General features: G+C 59.1%; 1 protein-coding gene across 2 annotated transcripts; it reads left to right on the forward strand.

Moving 5' to 3' along the window:
- Positions 1–317: 317 nt before the first annotated feature.
- Positions 318–16,196, forward strand: ATP13A1 (ATPase 13A1). 2 transcript variants are annotated; one of them, XM_007195398.2, is made up of 26 exons: positions 318–758; positions 3,031–3,120; positions 3,216–3,406; positions 4,870–4,942; positions 5,132–5,287; positions 5,392–5,461; positions 5,540–5,646; positions 6,166–6,295; positions 6,420–6,475; positions 7,053–7,179; positions 7,271–7,408; positions 7,488–7,608; positions 7,958–8,115; positions 8,429–8,604; positions 8,679–8,789; positions 9,893–10,018; positions 10,877–10,985; positions 12,535–12,734; positions 12,815–12,911; positions 13,616–13,776; positions 13,848–13,962; positions 14,050–14,246; positions 15,093–15,235; positions 15,441–15,552; positions 15,638–15,781; positions 15,867–16,196. In XM_007195398.2, the coding sequence occupies exons 1-26, from the start codon at positions 354–356 to the stop codon at positions 15,975–15,977; spliced, it is 3,624 nt and encodes a 1,207-aa protein (XP_007195460.2). In that variant the 5' UTR covers positions 318–353; the 3' UTR covers positions 15,978–16,196. The 2 variants fall into 2 exon arrangements, with proteins under 2 accessions (XP_007195460.2, XP_057397160.1); XM_057541177.1 differs by lacking the exons at positions 15,441–15,552; positions 15,638–15,781.
- The last annotated feature ends 816 nt before the right edge of the window (positions 16,197–17,012 follow it).

Genomic DNA, 17,012 nt, shown 5'->3' on the forward strand with positions numbered 1-17,012 from the left:
TCGTGGCCCAGACAGTGCAGTCTCCGAGGAGGACTGGCCTCTTCCGATGTAGGTTGTCATGGTGGCGCCCAACCCGCCTTGCCTCGCCTTTTCCGGTCTCAGTCCGGCGTGGCAAAGCAGGCGGGCTGCCTTAGCCCTTTCAAGCCCTCTCTGTCATGGCGGCGCCCTGCCTCTCCTTCCGGCCACAGCCTATCATGGCGGTGCCCTGAGTAGCCACTTCCGGACCCAGACCCCTACATTGCTCTGGCTTTTCTCACTCCTGGCTGCCATGGCGGCGCCCAGAGCTTACCGGAAGTACAACATCGGAAGTGAGCCGTAGCCTCTGCCCTGAAGCGAGAGCGGCGCTGGGAAAGATGGCGGCGGCGGCGGCGGCGGCGGCGGTGGGCAATGCGGTGCCTTGCGGGGCTCGGCCTTGCAGGGCCCAGCCCACCGGGCAGCCCAAGCCCAGGCCGCTGCCGCGCACTCTCCTTGCCGCCGGGCCGGCGCTCATAGAGAGCGGCGACGAGCTGGTCGCGGCCGTGTGGCCGTACCGGCGGCTGCCGCTGTTGCGGCGCCTCACGGTGCTGCCGTTCGTGGGGCTGCTCTACCCAGCCTGGCTGGGTGCCGCGGCTGCCGGCTGCTGGGGCTGGGGCAGCAGCTGGACGCAGATCCCCGAGGCCGCGCTGCTTGTACTCGCCACCATCTGCCTCGCGCACGCGCTCACCGTCCTCTCGGGACATTGGTCCGTGCACGCGCACTGCGCGCTCACCTGCACCCCGGTAAGTGTGCGCACCCGAGACCGACCCTGGGCATGGGCCGGCCTCACCGCGGATCCCAGCTACTGAGATTGTGTCCGTCCCCAACCCAGCCGGGGCCTCCGCATCTGCTGGAGCCGGGTCCCTAGAGGCGCCCTCCACCCTTTTGCGCTAGCTAAATTCTGGCCCCGCTTCTGACTTGGCTGTGTAACCCTGGCGCAGGTTACTTCCCTTCTCTGGAATTCCTCTCTGGTGTGGTCATTTAGATTCGATAAGGTAGTACCTGTAAAAAGCTTAGCGCAGGGCCCAGGATATGTCACCATTTACTAGCTCCCATACTAGCGAGTAGTCGGTTGTTTCTCCTGGAAACAGTCTTACCTTCTTTGTTGTCTGTCTCCTACCTTGTTGTTCGTAGTGTGAGGTTAGACCTGTGGGATGGGTTTCCCTGTCTGTGGAGCTTGGTTTGAGAACTGAGCATCAGTCCTGCTGGCCAGGGCTCAGAGCCCCCCACCGCCACCCCATGACGACCAAAATGAGCTTGAAATGCAGTTAACTGCAGCGTTTAAGAGGAGCAGTGGGTGTTTGTGAGCAAGTGACTTAACTGCTTGGAGTCTCTTTATGTCTGTCTGCAGGGGTGATGGTAATGAGGACTGCCGTCAGAATACAACAGCGAGGTAGTGCATGTGACCCTTAGTCGTGAGATCTGGATGAGTGAGAGCTGCCCTGGGTTAGCAGTTGATATCAGTGACTGTGCCACTGCCCTCTGAGCCTGCCTCGGATGACACCAGCAGGTTTTGGAGCCATGGGCACTGAGGTCAGCCTCCCCTCTGATCCCACCACCCACCACAGGTTTGCTAAAAGAAGAGAAAAAGGGAACAGCACCCAGGGCTGCAGAAAGAGAAAGAGAAATCACACCACCACCACCCTCCCTCACCCCTCTTTGACCCTAAATGTGGAGTGAATTCTCTTTCTCTTTTGAGAAAGTGAAATCTGTCTTATCCCAGGGGAGAGACTCAAACTTCTCAAACTTCTGGGATTGGTGGCTTCAAGTCAGTACAATGAAGGACCCCAGTGAGAGACAAAAGAATGGAGGGAAGTTGGGGGGTAACACCCCCAAACTTCCAGCTGCCTATTGGCCTGCAGCTAAAAAGTGTGACTATTAACTTTCTCTCCAGGGATGGAGAAGAAAGAAGAACTAAGCAGCTGTGGGGTTAGGACAGACAGATCTGGGTTTGCATCAGAGATCTCAGACAGGGGTGCCTCTGCTCTCTGGGTTTCAGCTTCCCCTTGTGTAAAGTGAGAACTGTAACACCTACCTCAGGGTGCCATTGTAAGAGGAAACAGAGGAACTCTGCGAAGCACCTGGCGTGTGGCTGGCCGCATGTCGTGCTTTGCACTTTTCTACCATAGCGTTTCCTGCAGTCATAGTTCTGTCTCTTGTTGTTATTTTTGCCTGCTTTGGGGCCTGTGAACTTCTGGAGAGGCAGGGCCTTGTTTCTTAGGGTCACCGCCATGTCCCCCAACCCCCCACCCCCCCCCAAAAAAACACATGGCAACACGGGTTCTGGTGGAGCAGAGGTGGGATGGATTCAGGGAGTGCCAACGCAGTTCCATTCAGCGCCTCCGTGTCTTAGGTGCTGGAGAAATAACAAAGAACAAAACAGACGAAACACATTGTTTTCATGGTGTTAGTGGGGGAGATGGAACTCAGCAGTCAATGGTAAAGAGAGAAAACCAGGATGAGGATTTTGTGAGGGATCTTTAGATGGAGCACCCAGGGGCAGCATCCTGAGAAGGTGACATCTGAGCGCAGGCCTGAAGCCAGCGGTGTGACCATGCGTTCCAGGCAGAGAAAACAGTATGTGCCCTTAGCTGAGGCAAGGATGAGCCTCATCATCCCTTGTCACTCGAGGACACAGAGAGAATAGTAATGGGCACGGGGGGCAGAGGGGGAGCAGTGGGCCAGGTGGGCTGTAACAGGGCTTGGCTCGCGTGCACTGAGAGTGTACCTCATGCCGGGCAGCATTCTTCCTGCCTGAGTTCACCTTCGTCAGCAGAGCTCTGTGCGCTGGGCGCTGTTCATGACCCTGGCTTTATGATATGGGCAGGACCAGAGGCCCAGTGCAGTGCTGTCCCTTGTCCCAGTGACAGACTGGGGAGTGGCCAGTCAGCACCCAGAGCCCAGTGGCATGTTCCAGAGCATGTCCACAGAGCTGCGGCACCCGTGACCTCCCCAGTGGAAGCCGTGGAGCTGGGGCTTGAGAAGGGCTCAGCGGCAGCACTTTGCCTCTCACAGGAGTTCGACCCCAGCAAAGCAACCTTCGTGAAGGTGGTGCCGACTCCCAACAACGGCTCCACTGAGCTCGTAGCCCTGCACCGTGATGAGGTAGGGACCATCTGCTCCAGCATGGGCTTGGATGGGATCCCCAGGCCCTGACATTCCCAGGTCAGGGGCCTCTGCCACAGACACACCTCCCACAGGGCGAAGACGGCCAGGATGTGCTGTCCTTCGAATTCCAGAAGATCAAGTATTCCTATGATGCTTTGGAGAAGAAGCGTTTCCTCCCCGTGGCCTTTCCTGTGGGAAACCCGTTCTCATTCTACCAGAGCAACAGAGGGTTCCAGGAGGACTCGGAGATCCGTGCAGCCGAGAAGAAGTTTGGGAGCAACAAGTGAGTCCCAGCGTCCCCGTGCGTCGCCCCTGCTGAGACAGGACGGGGCCTCTGCCTGTGGTCACCAGCCCAGGTCCCTATCCCAGCTAATGGCTCCTTCCCCATTTGTATATGCCCTGTGGTTTGGAGGAATCCACCTTTTCAACAAAACATCCCAGGTGGACGTGGCAGGCGCCCTCTGAGAAACGTGTTCTAGTCTAGTCTCCCTCAAACTTGCCTGCTGATAGGAACCCCCTGGAGGGCCCACAGCTTGGAGCCTGGCCCAGGGCTGTTCATCCTTGTCTTGTGTTGGTAACTTGTGTTCTCTTCTTTATTTTGAATATTTTCTGTAAATGTAAATTCTTGTCATTCTTCTCATACATATCTCAGTACTTTATGAGTGGTGATAAAAAAAGATGGTGGTGAGCAGGATAGCTCTTGTTTGTACCAGGTAGAATGCAGATGCTCTGTCAGCACTTTCTCCTTTAACTTTCACCAAAACCACCAGTGTTGACAGGAGCTGGGAGGGGTCAGAGCTGGGCTTCAGAGCCCCCATCCTGGCCACGGTGATAATTGTCCTTGACTCAAAAATGCTCAGAATCTCTACGAAATTATTTCGTGACCTAGTTGCTTTTCAAAAAATTACAAATACGTTACTGCAACCAGCGATCTAGTAGGAAGGTTTATAGGAAACATTTACTGATCCTCCCCTCCCCAACCCAGGTCAGCCATGGTGGCAGCCTGGGATGTCCACTTTCACACCGTCCTCGCTTATGCAAAGGTACCCTACACAGTCCAGGGTGGGGCTCAGTTTTTATTGCAATGCAGCCACTGTGCAGTTTCTTTTTCTCAAATCCCATGTCCTGGATATCACTCCAGATCTGCAGGGCAAAACAAGGACGGCCGTAGTGGACCTGGCTGGTCCCATGGCCAGACAGGGCCACCACACAGAGTGCTGTAGAGCCCACCTTTCGGCCCTGCTTCTCAAATTCCAGGGCTTTTATTTAGGGAGTCTTTGGAACAGCCCAGCTCAGGCTCCCCGTCTCCATAGTGGGGTGGGGCTCAGGCACTGTATTTCAGGCCCCAGGGGACTCCACAGCACCTAGCTGCCGGGCCTCCTCTGTGCAGCTTCAGGGCTCCCGTCCCACGGTCAGCCATTCCTCTCCCCTTGTCTTGTCACCCACCCAGATGATAGGTTCTCGTCTTGCACCAGGCCCGCTCAGGGGGGCAGCTGCCTGAGGAGCCCAGTGCTGATTCAGAAGCTTCACCTGGGTCCTGCAGAGCAGAGGGCTGGGGGCAGTCCGCGCACCTGCTTCAGTGCCACATGGTCGAGGAGAGCCGTAGTTGAGCATCCCAATGTCTGGAAGCTCACCAGGGCCCCTAGTTGCCCAGGGAGGCCTTCCGTGCCCGGAAGTGGAGGTGTCAGGGGTGGGGCCCCTGGGACTTCCCACCGGGAACAGGACGTGGCATCTGGTCTGTTTCAGGGCCGAGATGGTGGTGCCTGACTTCTCAGAGCTGTTCAAGGAGAGAGCCACGGCGCCCTTCTTTGTGTTCCAGGTAAAGCAGCAGCTCTGGTCCTTCTCCCCACCCTGTTCCTTGGGGCTTTCACGGTCCACCTCCAAACATGAAAACCTCTCCCTGTCCTCGTGGTCAGAGCCTGTGGGCGGAAAGGCCCTCGTGTGCCATCCAGTCCTCCGGCGGCATTCTCCCTGCGTTCCCAGGAACAGACAGGCCCGTGTTCCATAGGTGTTCTGCGTGGGACTCTGGTGTCTGGACGAGTACTGGTACTACAGTGTCTTCACACTCTCCATGCTGGTGGCCTTCGAGGCCTCCCTGGTGCAGCAGCAGATGCGGAACATGTCAGAGATCCGGAAGATGGGCAACAAGCCCCACATGATCCAGGTATGGCCAGTAGCGTGATGGGTGGGTAGGAGGGTCCCTGTGGTCTTGAGGTGGGCGAGGCGTGGGCGCATCCCCAGAGCTGACTGAACCCCACCCCCTCCCAGGTCTACCGGAGCCGAAAGTGGAGGCCCGTTGCCAGCAATGAGATTGTTCCCGGGGACATCGTCTCAATCGGTGAGGCCCAGTTCTGCTCCTTCCCGGTGGGAGCCCAGGCCTCAGGCTCTGTCCAACCCTCCCGCCCCTGCCCTGCAGGCCGCTCCCCACAGGAGAACCTGGTGCCATGCGACGTGCTGCTGTTGCGGGGCCGCTGCATCGTGGACGAGGCCATGCTCACTGGGGAGTCGGTGCCCCAGATGAAGGTGCTGGGTCAGGAGTGGAGGGACGGGGGTCCTCAGTCTACTCAGGCGCGTCACTGTCCCACCCATTGAGGAGGAAGCGGGCCAGGGAAGGGCTGGTGGCTGGGCCAGGAGACTGGAGGAGGCATAGCACCTGGATGGAGATCCTGGGTTTCCTGGCAGGTCAGTGCCCTGGACTAAGGGGAGCCAGGTGGTGATGAGGAGAGGGAAGGAGATGAGAGGCCAGGAGCATCGGTGGGGTGTCAGGCCCCCTGGGATCTCAGGCTGAGGTGGGCTGAGAGAAGCCGGGAAGCTGTGAGTCCGGGGTGAGGCCGGCTACGGGGTCACAGGGAGTCTATGCTGCACATGAAGGTGGAAGGAAGACAGCGTGGAGCCCCCGCCCCTGTGAGGTGCACCGGCTTGGCTGGGGAGCCCTGTGAGGGTCAGGCAGGCTCCTCCCAGCCCCAGGGTCCGGCTCTCCAGCCTGGGGATGGAGAAGGAGGCCAAGGTGGGACGAGCCATTGACTTTACTGTCGTCCCCAGGAACCCATCGAAGACCTCAGCCCCAAGCGGGTACTGGACCTCCAGGCCGACTCCCGGCTCCACGTCATCTTCGGGGGCACCAAGGTGGTGCAGCACATCCCTCCCCAGAAAGCCACCACAGGCCTGAAGCGTAGGTGCCTCAGGGGTGTCTGGGGGTGTCCTAGCCCTGCCACCCCCAAACCCTCAAAGTCTGCTTGGCTCTGAGAGAGTCGGGATGAGCAGACATGAATGACGCTGGTTCTTTGTCTCCCCAGCGGTGGACAGTGGGTGTGTGGCCTACGTCCTGAGGACCGGATTCAACACATCCCAGGTGTGGCACCTTGCCCAGTTCTGAGGAGGGTGGTCCCTGGGGCGTATGGTGGACAGCTGAGATGGCAACTCTTTCAGACCCCAGAACATCCACCCCATAGGCTCACTCTGATACCAGGTACTGGGCTGGGGGCCAGAGTGCTGAGACAAGCCCCAGACTAGGCCTGCTTTCCCCGGCTGAGGTTCTGCCTCACAGGCAGTAGACTGAGTTTGGTCCCGCACACTTGGGGAATCACAGTCTGGGCCGTAAACTCTTCACTAAAGTGGCATGAGGATTCCTTGGTAGAGACGATGGTCAGATCTCCTTCCAGAAAATTCATCCCTCCGCCCCAATCTCAACCACTTCCTTCCCTGACCCCTAGTCTTCAGTCACTGGTCTCCGTAACTCTGTAGCTGTTGGCTGAGTTGCAGCCGCCCACGTAGCTGTGCAATTCCTGGAACAGCTGTGTTGTCAGCTGTGGCGCTCAGTCAGCCCAGGCAGGCACTCCCCAGCAGCAGAGAGAACCTGGCCCTGGTGCTTTTAGGCAGGAAAGGCCGCCACCCTCCCAGGAAAGATCTCTGTCCCTCCGTCCCTCTAGGGCAAGCTGCTGCGCACGATCCTCTTTGGAGTCAAGAGGGTGACAGCGAACAACCTGGAGACCTTCATCTTCATCCTCTTCCTCCTGGTCTTTGCCATTGCGGCAGCCGCCTACGTATGGATCGAAGGTAAGCACCGTGACCACTCCCCCCCCGCCTCCCCACCATCTGCTGGACCCCGTGTCCATGGCCCCCAGGCTGGCAGGCCCTGTCTTCGCAGGTACCAAGGACCCCAGCCGGAACCGCTACAAGCTGTTTCTGGAATGCACGCTGATCCTCACTTCTGTCGTGCCCCCCGAGCTGCCCATTGAGCTGTCTCTGGCCGTCAACACTTCCCTCATTGCTCTGGCCAAGCTCTGTGAGTCTCTGGGGCAGGGACAGGGTGCCGAGTGGGCTGGGGCCCAGCAGCACCCCTGACACTGGCTCCCACCACCCAGACATGTACTGCACGGAGCCCTTCCGGATCCCCTTCGCCGGCAAGGTGGAGGTGTGCTGCTTTGACAAGACAGGGACCTTGACCAGCGACAGCCTGGTGGTGCGCGGTGTGGCCGGGCTCCGGTGAGCGTGGGGAGTCTGGATCGCAAGGCGCCCAGCCGGGAGCGTTCTGGGAGCTCAAGGGACAGACAGCTGCCCAGCCCAAGCCTTCGAAGTGAGGGCCTATCACAGGCCCTACCACAGAGGTCCATTCTAGGGAGCCCCCAAGCATTCTTCAGTGTGAGTGACAGTGGCAGGGGGCTCAGCTTGGGCTCCAAGCAGCCACGTGACCTCTGGGGGCATTCATGAGACACGTGCAGGTGTCGCAGGGACCAAGACAACACCCTGCAGCCCCCACTGTGACTGGCAATTCCCAGGGGTCCCTCTACCCAGTCACCTCCACCCTGTAACCAGCTATTCTTCCTCCTTGCAGAGATGGGAAGGAGGTGACCCCTGTGTCCAACATCCCCATAGAAACACACCGGGCTCTGGCCTCATGCCATTCCCTCATGCAGCTGGATGACGGCACCCTTGTGGGTGACCCGCTTGAGAAAGCCATGCTGACGGCCGTCGACTGGACGCTGACCAAAGGTGAGGGGCTGGAGCCTCGGCCACACCGCCAGCTCTTACGTCCCCGGGCAGGCGGGGTGTACCTCTCAGGCACCTGTGTGTTCAACTCAGGCAGGTGGGTGGGCACAGGCTCACCTCTGACCTGGGGCAGGGTCCTCCATACCCAGATCTCCCAGCTCGGACCCCTCCCAGAGCCAGGAGTTCCTGCAGGCCCCGGGTCTGGAGGTGGGGGGAGGAAGGGGATGGAGGGAGGAAGGGCACGGAGGGGGCAGGTGGGGGCTTGGCTGCTTCTTTGGAGCGAAGGCCCTCAGGACTCGTACTTATTTGTTTCCAGATGAGAAAGTATTCCCCCGAAGTATTAAAACTCAGGGGCTGAAAATTCACCAGCGCTTTCATTTTGCCAGTGCCCTAAAGCGAATGTCCGTGCTCGCCTCCTACGAGAAGCTTGGCTCCACCGATCTCTGCTACATCGCGGCCGTGAAGGGGGCCCCTGAAACCCTGCACTCCATGGTGAGCCAGCCCCAGCCCAGGGTGGGGAGGGGGGTGCGGGGCGGTTGGTGACATCCCCCCTGCGTTCCCTGCAGTTTGCCCAGTGCCCACCTGACTACCACCACATCCACACGGAGATTTCCCGGGAAGGAGCCCGTGTCCTGGCGCTGGGGTATAAGGAGCTGGGGCACCTCACTCACCAGCAGGTAAGGGCCCAAGCCCCCCTCCTACTGGCCCCTTGTCTGCATCACCTTCTGTCCCCTGTGGCACCACCATGAACGGGCACGATTTCATCTTCCTCCTCCCTGGCCTCTACCTTTGGAGGCCCCAGGTGGCACTCAGTCCTCAGTTTCTTCTCGTCCCCTGCATGCCCCATTCCCCACGGACCCCATCCCACCCCAGAACCCAGGGCTGCTCCCTAGAGAGCACACCCAGGTCTCACCTCCTATCCTCACATCCACGGGTTCTCTCACACCCCCTTGGGGAACGCCCTGGGGCACCTTAGATTCCCTATCTCCAGCCCAGCTCCACCCCTGCCTTGCCCAACCACCTGGTCACTGCATGATCTTGGGGTATCCCCAGCCCTCAGTCACACCCCACGTCCCATTGGCTGTAGGCTCTCCTCCCACCTCCAGTACCAACGCTGCTCCTTTACCTGCTTCCACCTTGGCCCTCATCCAAGTGACTTTTGTCTGCTTGCACCCAGTGGCCATGAGACCCTTCCAGAAGGCACACCAGGTCACACCTCTGTTCAGAGCCTCGTTCAAGACCCGTTCCTGAGCCTAGTCACAGACCCTTCAGAGCCCCCAGGGTCTGTGCCACCCCACGACCCTCTCTGCCCCATTCCCCTGGCTTCATCTCTCGTGGTAATCAGTGCTCTGATTTCTGTGACCTTCTTTATTACATGTCTCCTCCAGTAGAAGGCAGGTTCCATGAGGGCAGAGATTTTTTAGATTCTGGTATGAGATAGGGAACGTGAGCTCTTGCTCAGTGGTTATCGAAGGAGAGTCCCAACTTTCCTGTTCTAGAAAATGAAATACAGGGGCTTTGTGTCATGCTGTTGTCCATGGTAGCGGGTAGAGGCACCGTTGGGGGGCCAGGGCCACCCAGCCACTGCTAAGCCCCTCTGCCACCAGGGCGCCTCTCACTCTCCCCACACCTCTCACCTTCTGACCCTCCAGTGTCCCTCCTGCAAGGATGGGGCCTTCTCTGACCTCCCCCCCGCCCCGACCCCAGCGTGTTGTCAGAGCTTGGGAAATGGGGGAGGGGGAGAGACAGGTCATGAGGGCACTGCTGTCTCCATCCACAGGCCCGGGAGCTCAAGCGGGAGGCCCTGGAGTGCAACCTCAAGTTCGTCGGCTTCATTGTGGTCTCCTGCCCACTCAAGGCTGACTCCAAGGCCGTGATCCGCGAGATCCAGAACGCCTCCCATCGGGTACAGCCACTGGACCCCTCCCCACCAGGCCCCATGGGTGGGCAGTCTTGGCTACTCCTTACAGACAGGGGGATGTGACAGTACAGGACAGTTCCATCCTCAGTGGGGCACTCAGCGGTGGGTATCTGGGTCTTGGAAGCAAAGGTTCCATGGCTTTTGGTTGAGCTCCACCATGGCTTGGACGCTCATGCTATCCCTCATGCCTGAGGATGCTCTGGGACTCAATCTGTGCCCACCCTTCTCACATCACTTTCTCAGGCCCCCAGCATCACTGGGAGATGAGGGCTATTCCCCCCACTCCGCCCCATCTTAGGAGAAAGCTGAGGCTGGGTTGGAGGATGTGGAGACAACACCCAGACAGGCTGTGTGTGTCCCAGTGGCTTTTCTCTGTCAGTTTTGGTGGTTTGTGTATTCTAGTTCAGGACTCAGTTTAGGGTGTGGGAAGCGAGCCTGGCAGTGTCAGAGGGTAGTGACATGATTAGTCCTCACCCGGCCTCAGCAGTCAAGGCCCATCTTGCCATCACCAGTCTCTAAGCCAGAAGGCTAGAGCTTGTGTCATACCACCCCCAATCTCCTGCCTGGAGCATCAACCAAGCCAAGAGGGTCCACACCAAGAGCTGGCTCTTAGTTTGTGTTGCAAATAAAGGCTGTGGGTGTTCTCAGAAAGATGCACAAACACATATCATTCGCAGAAAACTCTACCAGGTGAGGCAGGTTGAGGCTCCTGGAAGCCCAGTCCCCATTAGGGGGCCAAGCGCTTCCTCTGTGGCTGTCCTCAGAAGGGACTTGGCCCCCAGGTCTCCGGGCTGGAGTTCTGACCCACTGAGCCCTGCTGCACTGCCTCCGCCCTCTCCCCAGGTGGTCATGATCACCGGTGACAACCCGCTCACTGCCTGCCATGTGGCTCAGGAGCTGCACTTCATTGAAAAGGCTCACACGCTGATCCTGCAGCCTCCCACGGAGAGAGGTGAGGCCCCACGTGGTCGTGGGCTGGGGGGACCTTGAGTCCAAGAACAGCTCCCGCCTGGTGGCTCACCTCTGTGCCAGGCCTGAGTGAGCACGCCCAGCATCATCCAGTACCCGTGACACAAGGCCTGCGGATCACAGCCCTGCCCCGTGCGCACGCTTGGGCTGTCTGGCCGGGGAGCTCCACACCCCACCTGCGCGGCAGCATGCAGGCGGTCACCGGCTCTGGGGCCAGTGGCACCTTACAATGTTAAGGCGGTTGGTTGTGGTCACACCAGCCCACGTTTCATAGCCTCCCACCCGCCTTGGGCCTGGCTGGCTGCCTGTGCATGGCGAGTGCTCCCCTCTTGAGCACCGGGACTGCTGGGGCTCGTGTTTGGTGTGGCCAGAACCCGGGGCAGAGGGCTTGGTTTGCATTCGTCAGACTCTTCTCCCCACACGGGAGGGCTCGCCATTCCCACCCCACATAGGAGGAAGCCAACCAGGTCAGCTGTTGGGGCCCCTGCTCTATAGACAAGGAGACAGAGAAGTGAATCCATCCACCTGGATCGTTGGGAAACACGGTGACTAAGGATTTGAACTCAGATGTCCTGATTCCAGAACTCATGGTCTCTGGCCTCACCTGAGTAACCAAACTGGTTGCAAGTGGTGCCTCAGAATCAGAAAAATCGAGGGACGAATCCAGCCCCAGCACCTCTGGCTGGTGGGGTGGAGTCTGTCAGAGGCCCCAGGACAGCACCCGGTGCAGGGCCTGGCTTGGGAGCAACATGCACCAGTGATGTCACCGGGCTGCAGGCCAGAGGAGGGTGCCGGAATGGCCCGGCCGAGAGGGCTTCCAGAACCTCCCAGCCCTTCTCTCCGTCTGCGCTGTTGATCCCTGGTCTCTGTCCCAGTCCCAGGCACTGACTCTTCCAGAGCCTGGGGATCGTAGGCAGGTGGCCCAGAGGTGGCTGCCAAGACTGTTGGTGAGCGAGTGAAGCTGCTCTAACAGAACAGCCGCAACAAGAGCCAGGTGGAGATTATTTTCCTTTCAGGCTCTGACAGCTCAGGGCCAGCTGTCCAGTGCTGAGAAGGCTGGTGGGCTGCCCTCAGCTGTCCTCGGTGCTCAGCATCCGCACCTAGACCAACCAGCTAGAAAGGGGAAGTGGGTAGCAAGCAGTGTCTGGCCTGAGGAAGTGATTCAGGGTGCCCTGGCCCTAGGAGAGCAGAGTTTCAGGCAGGCCCCCAGAGTTGGGGGTTCATTAGGTGAGGGGTTGGGGGGAGGGGGTGGTGCGTCTGAGGTCAGGCTGCCTGGGTTTGAATCTGGCCCATCACATGATCTCAGGCCAGTGGCTTAGGCCCTGGATTTTCAGATCCTTTGTATCGGAGGTTTCTGTGCATGGTCTCTGTGGGGTGCCGAGGGTCTGGGGTACAGGTTGGTATGGACCTGGGGTGGGGGCCAAGAAGGTGCTCCAGAGAGGAGAGACTAGGACTGCACACGTGGGGTCCAAGTGAGAGGGTCCACCTGAGCAGCTGAGCCCCATCCCTGACCCTGGGCACTGGCCCTGCAGGTCGGCCGTGTGAGTGGCATTCCATCGACGGCAGCATCACGCTGCCCCTGGCCCAGGGCTCCCCGAAGGCACTGGCCCTGGATCACGCACTGTGCCTCACGGGCGATGGCCTGGCCCACCTGCAGGCCGAGGACCCCCAGCTGCTGCTTCGCCTCATCCCACACGTGCAAGTGTTCGCCCGAGTGGCCCCCAAACAGAAGGTGGGTACGGGGTGGCGGAGGGCAGGCGGGGCCCTGGGGATGGCATGCAACCCTCACTCAGCCCGTCTTTCCCCAAACAGGAGTTTGTCATCACCAGCCTGAAGGAGCTGGGCTGCGTGACCCTCATGTGTGGGGATGGCACCAACGACGTGGGTGCCCTGAAGCACGCTGATGTGGGTGAGCCCCTGGGTTTGGGGGCTGTTCTGCCAACACCGGCTTACCATCAGGGACGCGCCACTGAGCAAGTTCTGTGAGGAAGCAGTAGTGAAGGGGCGGGGCAGGGACTGGTGGCATTGGGGATCTGAAGGGCTCCAAGGCCGGGAAGAGGTACAAGTGTGAGGAAAAGTGTGGCGGGCATCACCACGAGGCTCTGGTGAGGGTCTAGGGCGGCTCCATGGGGCAGACACGACTTGGTCTTCTCAGGCCCCCCGGGCACTGTATGGGCTGCAAGGGCCAAGGCCAGAGGCCAGGGAGAGTTTATAGCCTCGGATCTGTGTCAACAGAACATAGACGTCAAGTTGATGTTTGAAGACCAATTTAACCTAGTTTCTTTCAGTGCTTTTCAGATATTCATTTGGTTTATCAACTACGATATTTATGACACATCATTTATGTCATTATGATTCTTGGCAATAAACTTCTTTGGAAATCAGTTAGTTTTGACCTACATAGCATTGTATACTTTATTTGGGTATTGTTTTTTTGTTGTCCTTAAGTAGTTTGTAGAAAGTAAGATAGATGCTCTCTGAGGCGCTCCTTGGGGTGAGTGATCAGGTAAAATGGGGAGGTTTGGCCCCGGGATTAGCTGCGCTGAGCAGACACTCCGTGCTCTGTGCCGGGGTGGCAGGCTCCCTCTGGCTTCTGACACACACTCCCACCAGGTGTGGCCCTCCTGGCCAATGCCCCTGAGCGGGTCATCGAGCGGCGGCGACGGCCCCGGGACAGCCCCGTCCTGAGCAACAGTGGAGTTAGGGCCACCTCCAGGGCAGCCAAGCAGAGGTCGGGACTCCCACCCTCTGAGGAGCAGCTGGCCTCCCAGCGGGTGAGTCTCAGAAGGGGGGGCACCAGCACCCCCTTGTGGTCAGGTCTCACCCCTTGCTACCTGCCTCATAGGACCGCCTGAGTCAGGTGCTTCGGGACCTCGAGGACGAGAGCATGCCCATCGTGAAGCTGGGGGACGCCAGCATCGCTGCGCCCTTCACCTCCAAACTCTCCTCCATCCAGTGCAGTGAGTCCTGCTGCCGCGATCCTCCCCTACCCCATCCCTAGGCCCATCCTGTCTGGCACCCACGCCCACACCTGCCTTCCCCCGCAGTTTGCCACGTGATCAAGCAGGGCCGTTGCACGCTGGTGACCACGCTGCAGATGTTCAAGATCTTGGCGCTCAATGCCCTCATCCTGGCCTACAGCCAGAGTGTCCTATACTTGGAGGGTGTCAAGTTCAGTGACTTCCAGGCCACGCTGCAGGGGCTGCTCCTGGCTGGCTGTTTCCTCTTCATCTCCCGCTCCAAGGTGGGCCAGGACCCTGAGCAAAGCAGGGGCTCCCGCCCCAGCCCAAGGGTGCCCTCTGCTTCTCTAAGCCATGGTTCTTGCCCCAGAGGTGCCGGGAGGCTTCTCGGATTGATGACTGGTGACGCTTGGGCCAGCCAGGGCAGGCTCTTAAAAGCGCCACCACATGTCTGTTTTATCCTCACAGCAGCCCTTGGGATGGGAACCCTCATCCCCAAGTTACAGATGGGGATCAGGGGGCAGGGCGGGTGCCCACTGAGGCTCTTCAGAGTGCCGCCGCTCAGGCCCAGCACTGTCCACAGGCTGGGGTCTCAGGTGGGCCACACAATTGAGACAGATGGGAAAACGATCATCAAGACCACTCAGTATGCAGTGCTGAGAAAAACACCAAGTAGGTCACACAGGCTGTGGAGAATGGCCTCAGGGTCGGTCAGGGAGGTCTGTGTAATGCTGACATTCAGGCTAACGCATAAAGAACAAGAGAACCAGCGAGGAACTAGGCACAAAGGCCGCAGATGGTCATGGGCTGATGCAAGGAGGCCCTGCTGGCCAGAGGGGGTGGGAGGTGGTCTGGGTTGATCATACATGCCCCATGAGCAACAGGGAGGGCTTTAAGTTTATTCTAGAGCCGGGGCGGGGTGGATCTTAAGACCCCTATGGCTGGGCATTGAGCGAGGTGGGGGTGGCATCTGGACTGGGGATGGGGGGCAGACAGGGCTCTGGGGACTAGTGCTGACCTGTAACCCCCAGAATTTGGTGACCACTCTCTGCACAAGGCCTGCCAGGAAGCAGGGTAGGTGGGTGACCCCAGGGCAAGCCTGGGCCCTGACCCCCATTCTGCCCCTGCAGCCCCTCAAGACCCTCTCCCGAGAGCGGCCCCTGCCCAACATCTTCAACTTATACACCATCCTCACTGTCATGCTGCAGTTCTGCGTGCACTTCATGAGTCTCGTCTACCTGTACAGCGAGGCCCAGGCCCGGAGCCCTGAGAAGTGAGTGCACTCCCGGCCTGGGGGTGGACAGGCTGCTCCCAGAGGAGGCGGCATCCCTGCGGTTTGGGGGGTGGCAGGAGAAACATGCAGACGTTGGCCTGGGGTGACCGGGGCCAGGCCAGCAGAGTCCACCAGGCGGAGTCCTGGTTCCGCAGGGGGGCAGCAGGAATCATGAAGGGGCCCTGACCCCCATGTGTCCCTGAAGGCAGGAGCAATTTGTGGACCTGTACAAAGAATTTGAGCCAAGCCTAGTCAACAGCACAGTGTACATCATGGCCATGGCCATGCAGATGGCCACCTTCGCCATTAACTACAAGGTGAGGCCCAGCCCCTGCCCGAGCACACCCTGCCCACCCTCTGGGCTGCCACGACACACAGCTGTCCATCTGCCTGTCCCCACAGGGCCCACCCTTCATGGAGAGCCTGCCTGAGAACAGGCCTCTGGTGTGGAGCCTGGCCGTGTCACTCCTGGCCATCGTGGGCCTGCTGCTTGGCTCCTCACCTGAGTTCAACAGCCAGTTTGGACTCGTGGACATCCCTGTGGAGGTGAGGGGCCCTGTAGACGCGGTCCCAGGACTTGGCCTGGACCTGTCTGCAGGCACCTGACTCACCAGCACTCCCTGTCCCACAGTTCAAGCTGGTCATCGCCCAGGTCCTACTCCTGGACTTCTGCTTGGCACTCCTGGTCGACCGCGTCCTGCAGTTCTTCCTGGGGACCCCAAAGCTGAAAGTGCCTTCCTGAGATGGCGGTGCTGGCACCTACTGCCCACTCTGCTGCCGCTGGGCAGGAGCCCCGCGAGGGCCCCAGGAGGGAACACTGCCCCCACGGTGAGGCTGACCTGGCCTTGCCCACCAAGACTGAGCTGGGACACCCCCACCCCACCCCCTACGGCTGTCTGAGGCCTGGCTGGCGGAACCAGCTCTGGGCCAGCGTCTTTGGTAAATAAAGCAGCATCAGTGATTTGAAGAAGCCTTGCCTCCATCCCTGTGCCACAGAAGGGGTCGCTGGGGGCTGGGTGGTCCCCAAGGAAGGTCCTGGCACCCTCCTCATGGGCTGTGTAAGGTTCTAACCTCCCTCTGCAACACATTCAGCACTTGGACAGGCCAAGCTCGGAACCCAGAGAGCTCTGCGTATTTCCTAGTTTTGCAAGCACCCCCATGTTTCTGTGGTCTCGCAGCTTCACGTTTTGACACCTCAGGCACTGAAGGGAGTTTTAAGATCAATGCCATTTTTCCCTTTTCAATAATATGCAAAATAACAGCATGCCTTCCTCTCATAGTGTCAGATATGAGGAAGTTCAATCCAAATCATTACGAACACTGACTCGGGTCACACTCAGGATTCTGCACCACACAGGTCATAGCCAGGGTCTGACGTGCAGCCTGGCTCTCATACTGTTACTGTCCTTCCTTTCAAAAGGTGCTCGCTCACTATAGCTCAGGAACTGTGGAATAGGTAGCATGAAAGCTAAGAGCCACAGTCAGAGATTTCTTGCCTTCTCAACAGCCAAAAACTAGAAAAAACTATTTCCAGTCAGAAATTACAGATTGTGGGGTGTGGGTGCATTTTTATAACTTTGGCAAGTTGCATGTGACGACCTCAGGCCAGGGAACCCAGGCCGTGGCTTCTGGACAACTTCCCCTCCCCACCGATGCTCGGTGAGGAGCTCTCTACCCTTTCCTGCCCTTGCCCCTTGGTCATCCTCAGCAGCCCAACCCTGACTGGCTTCCCATCAGGAGGAGTGTGGCCCACAGCCCAAGGAAGGCCCTGGGAGCC

This window comes from Balaenoptera acutorostrata, chromosome 2 (assembly GCF_949987535.1).
Source record: "Balaenoptera acutorostrata chromosome 2, mBalAcu1.1, whole genome shotgun sequence".
Classification (NCBI taxonomy): Eukaryota; Metazoa; Chordata; class Mammalia; order Artiodactyla; family Balaenopteridae; genus Balaenoptera; species Balaenoptera acutorostrata.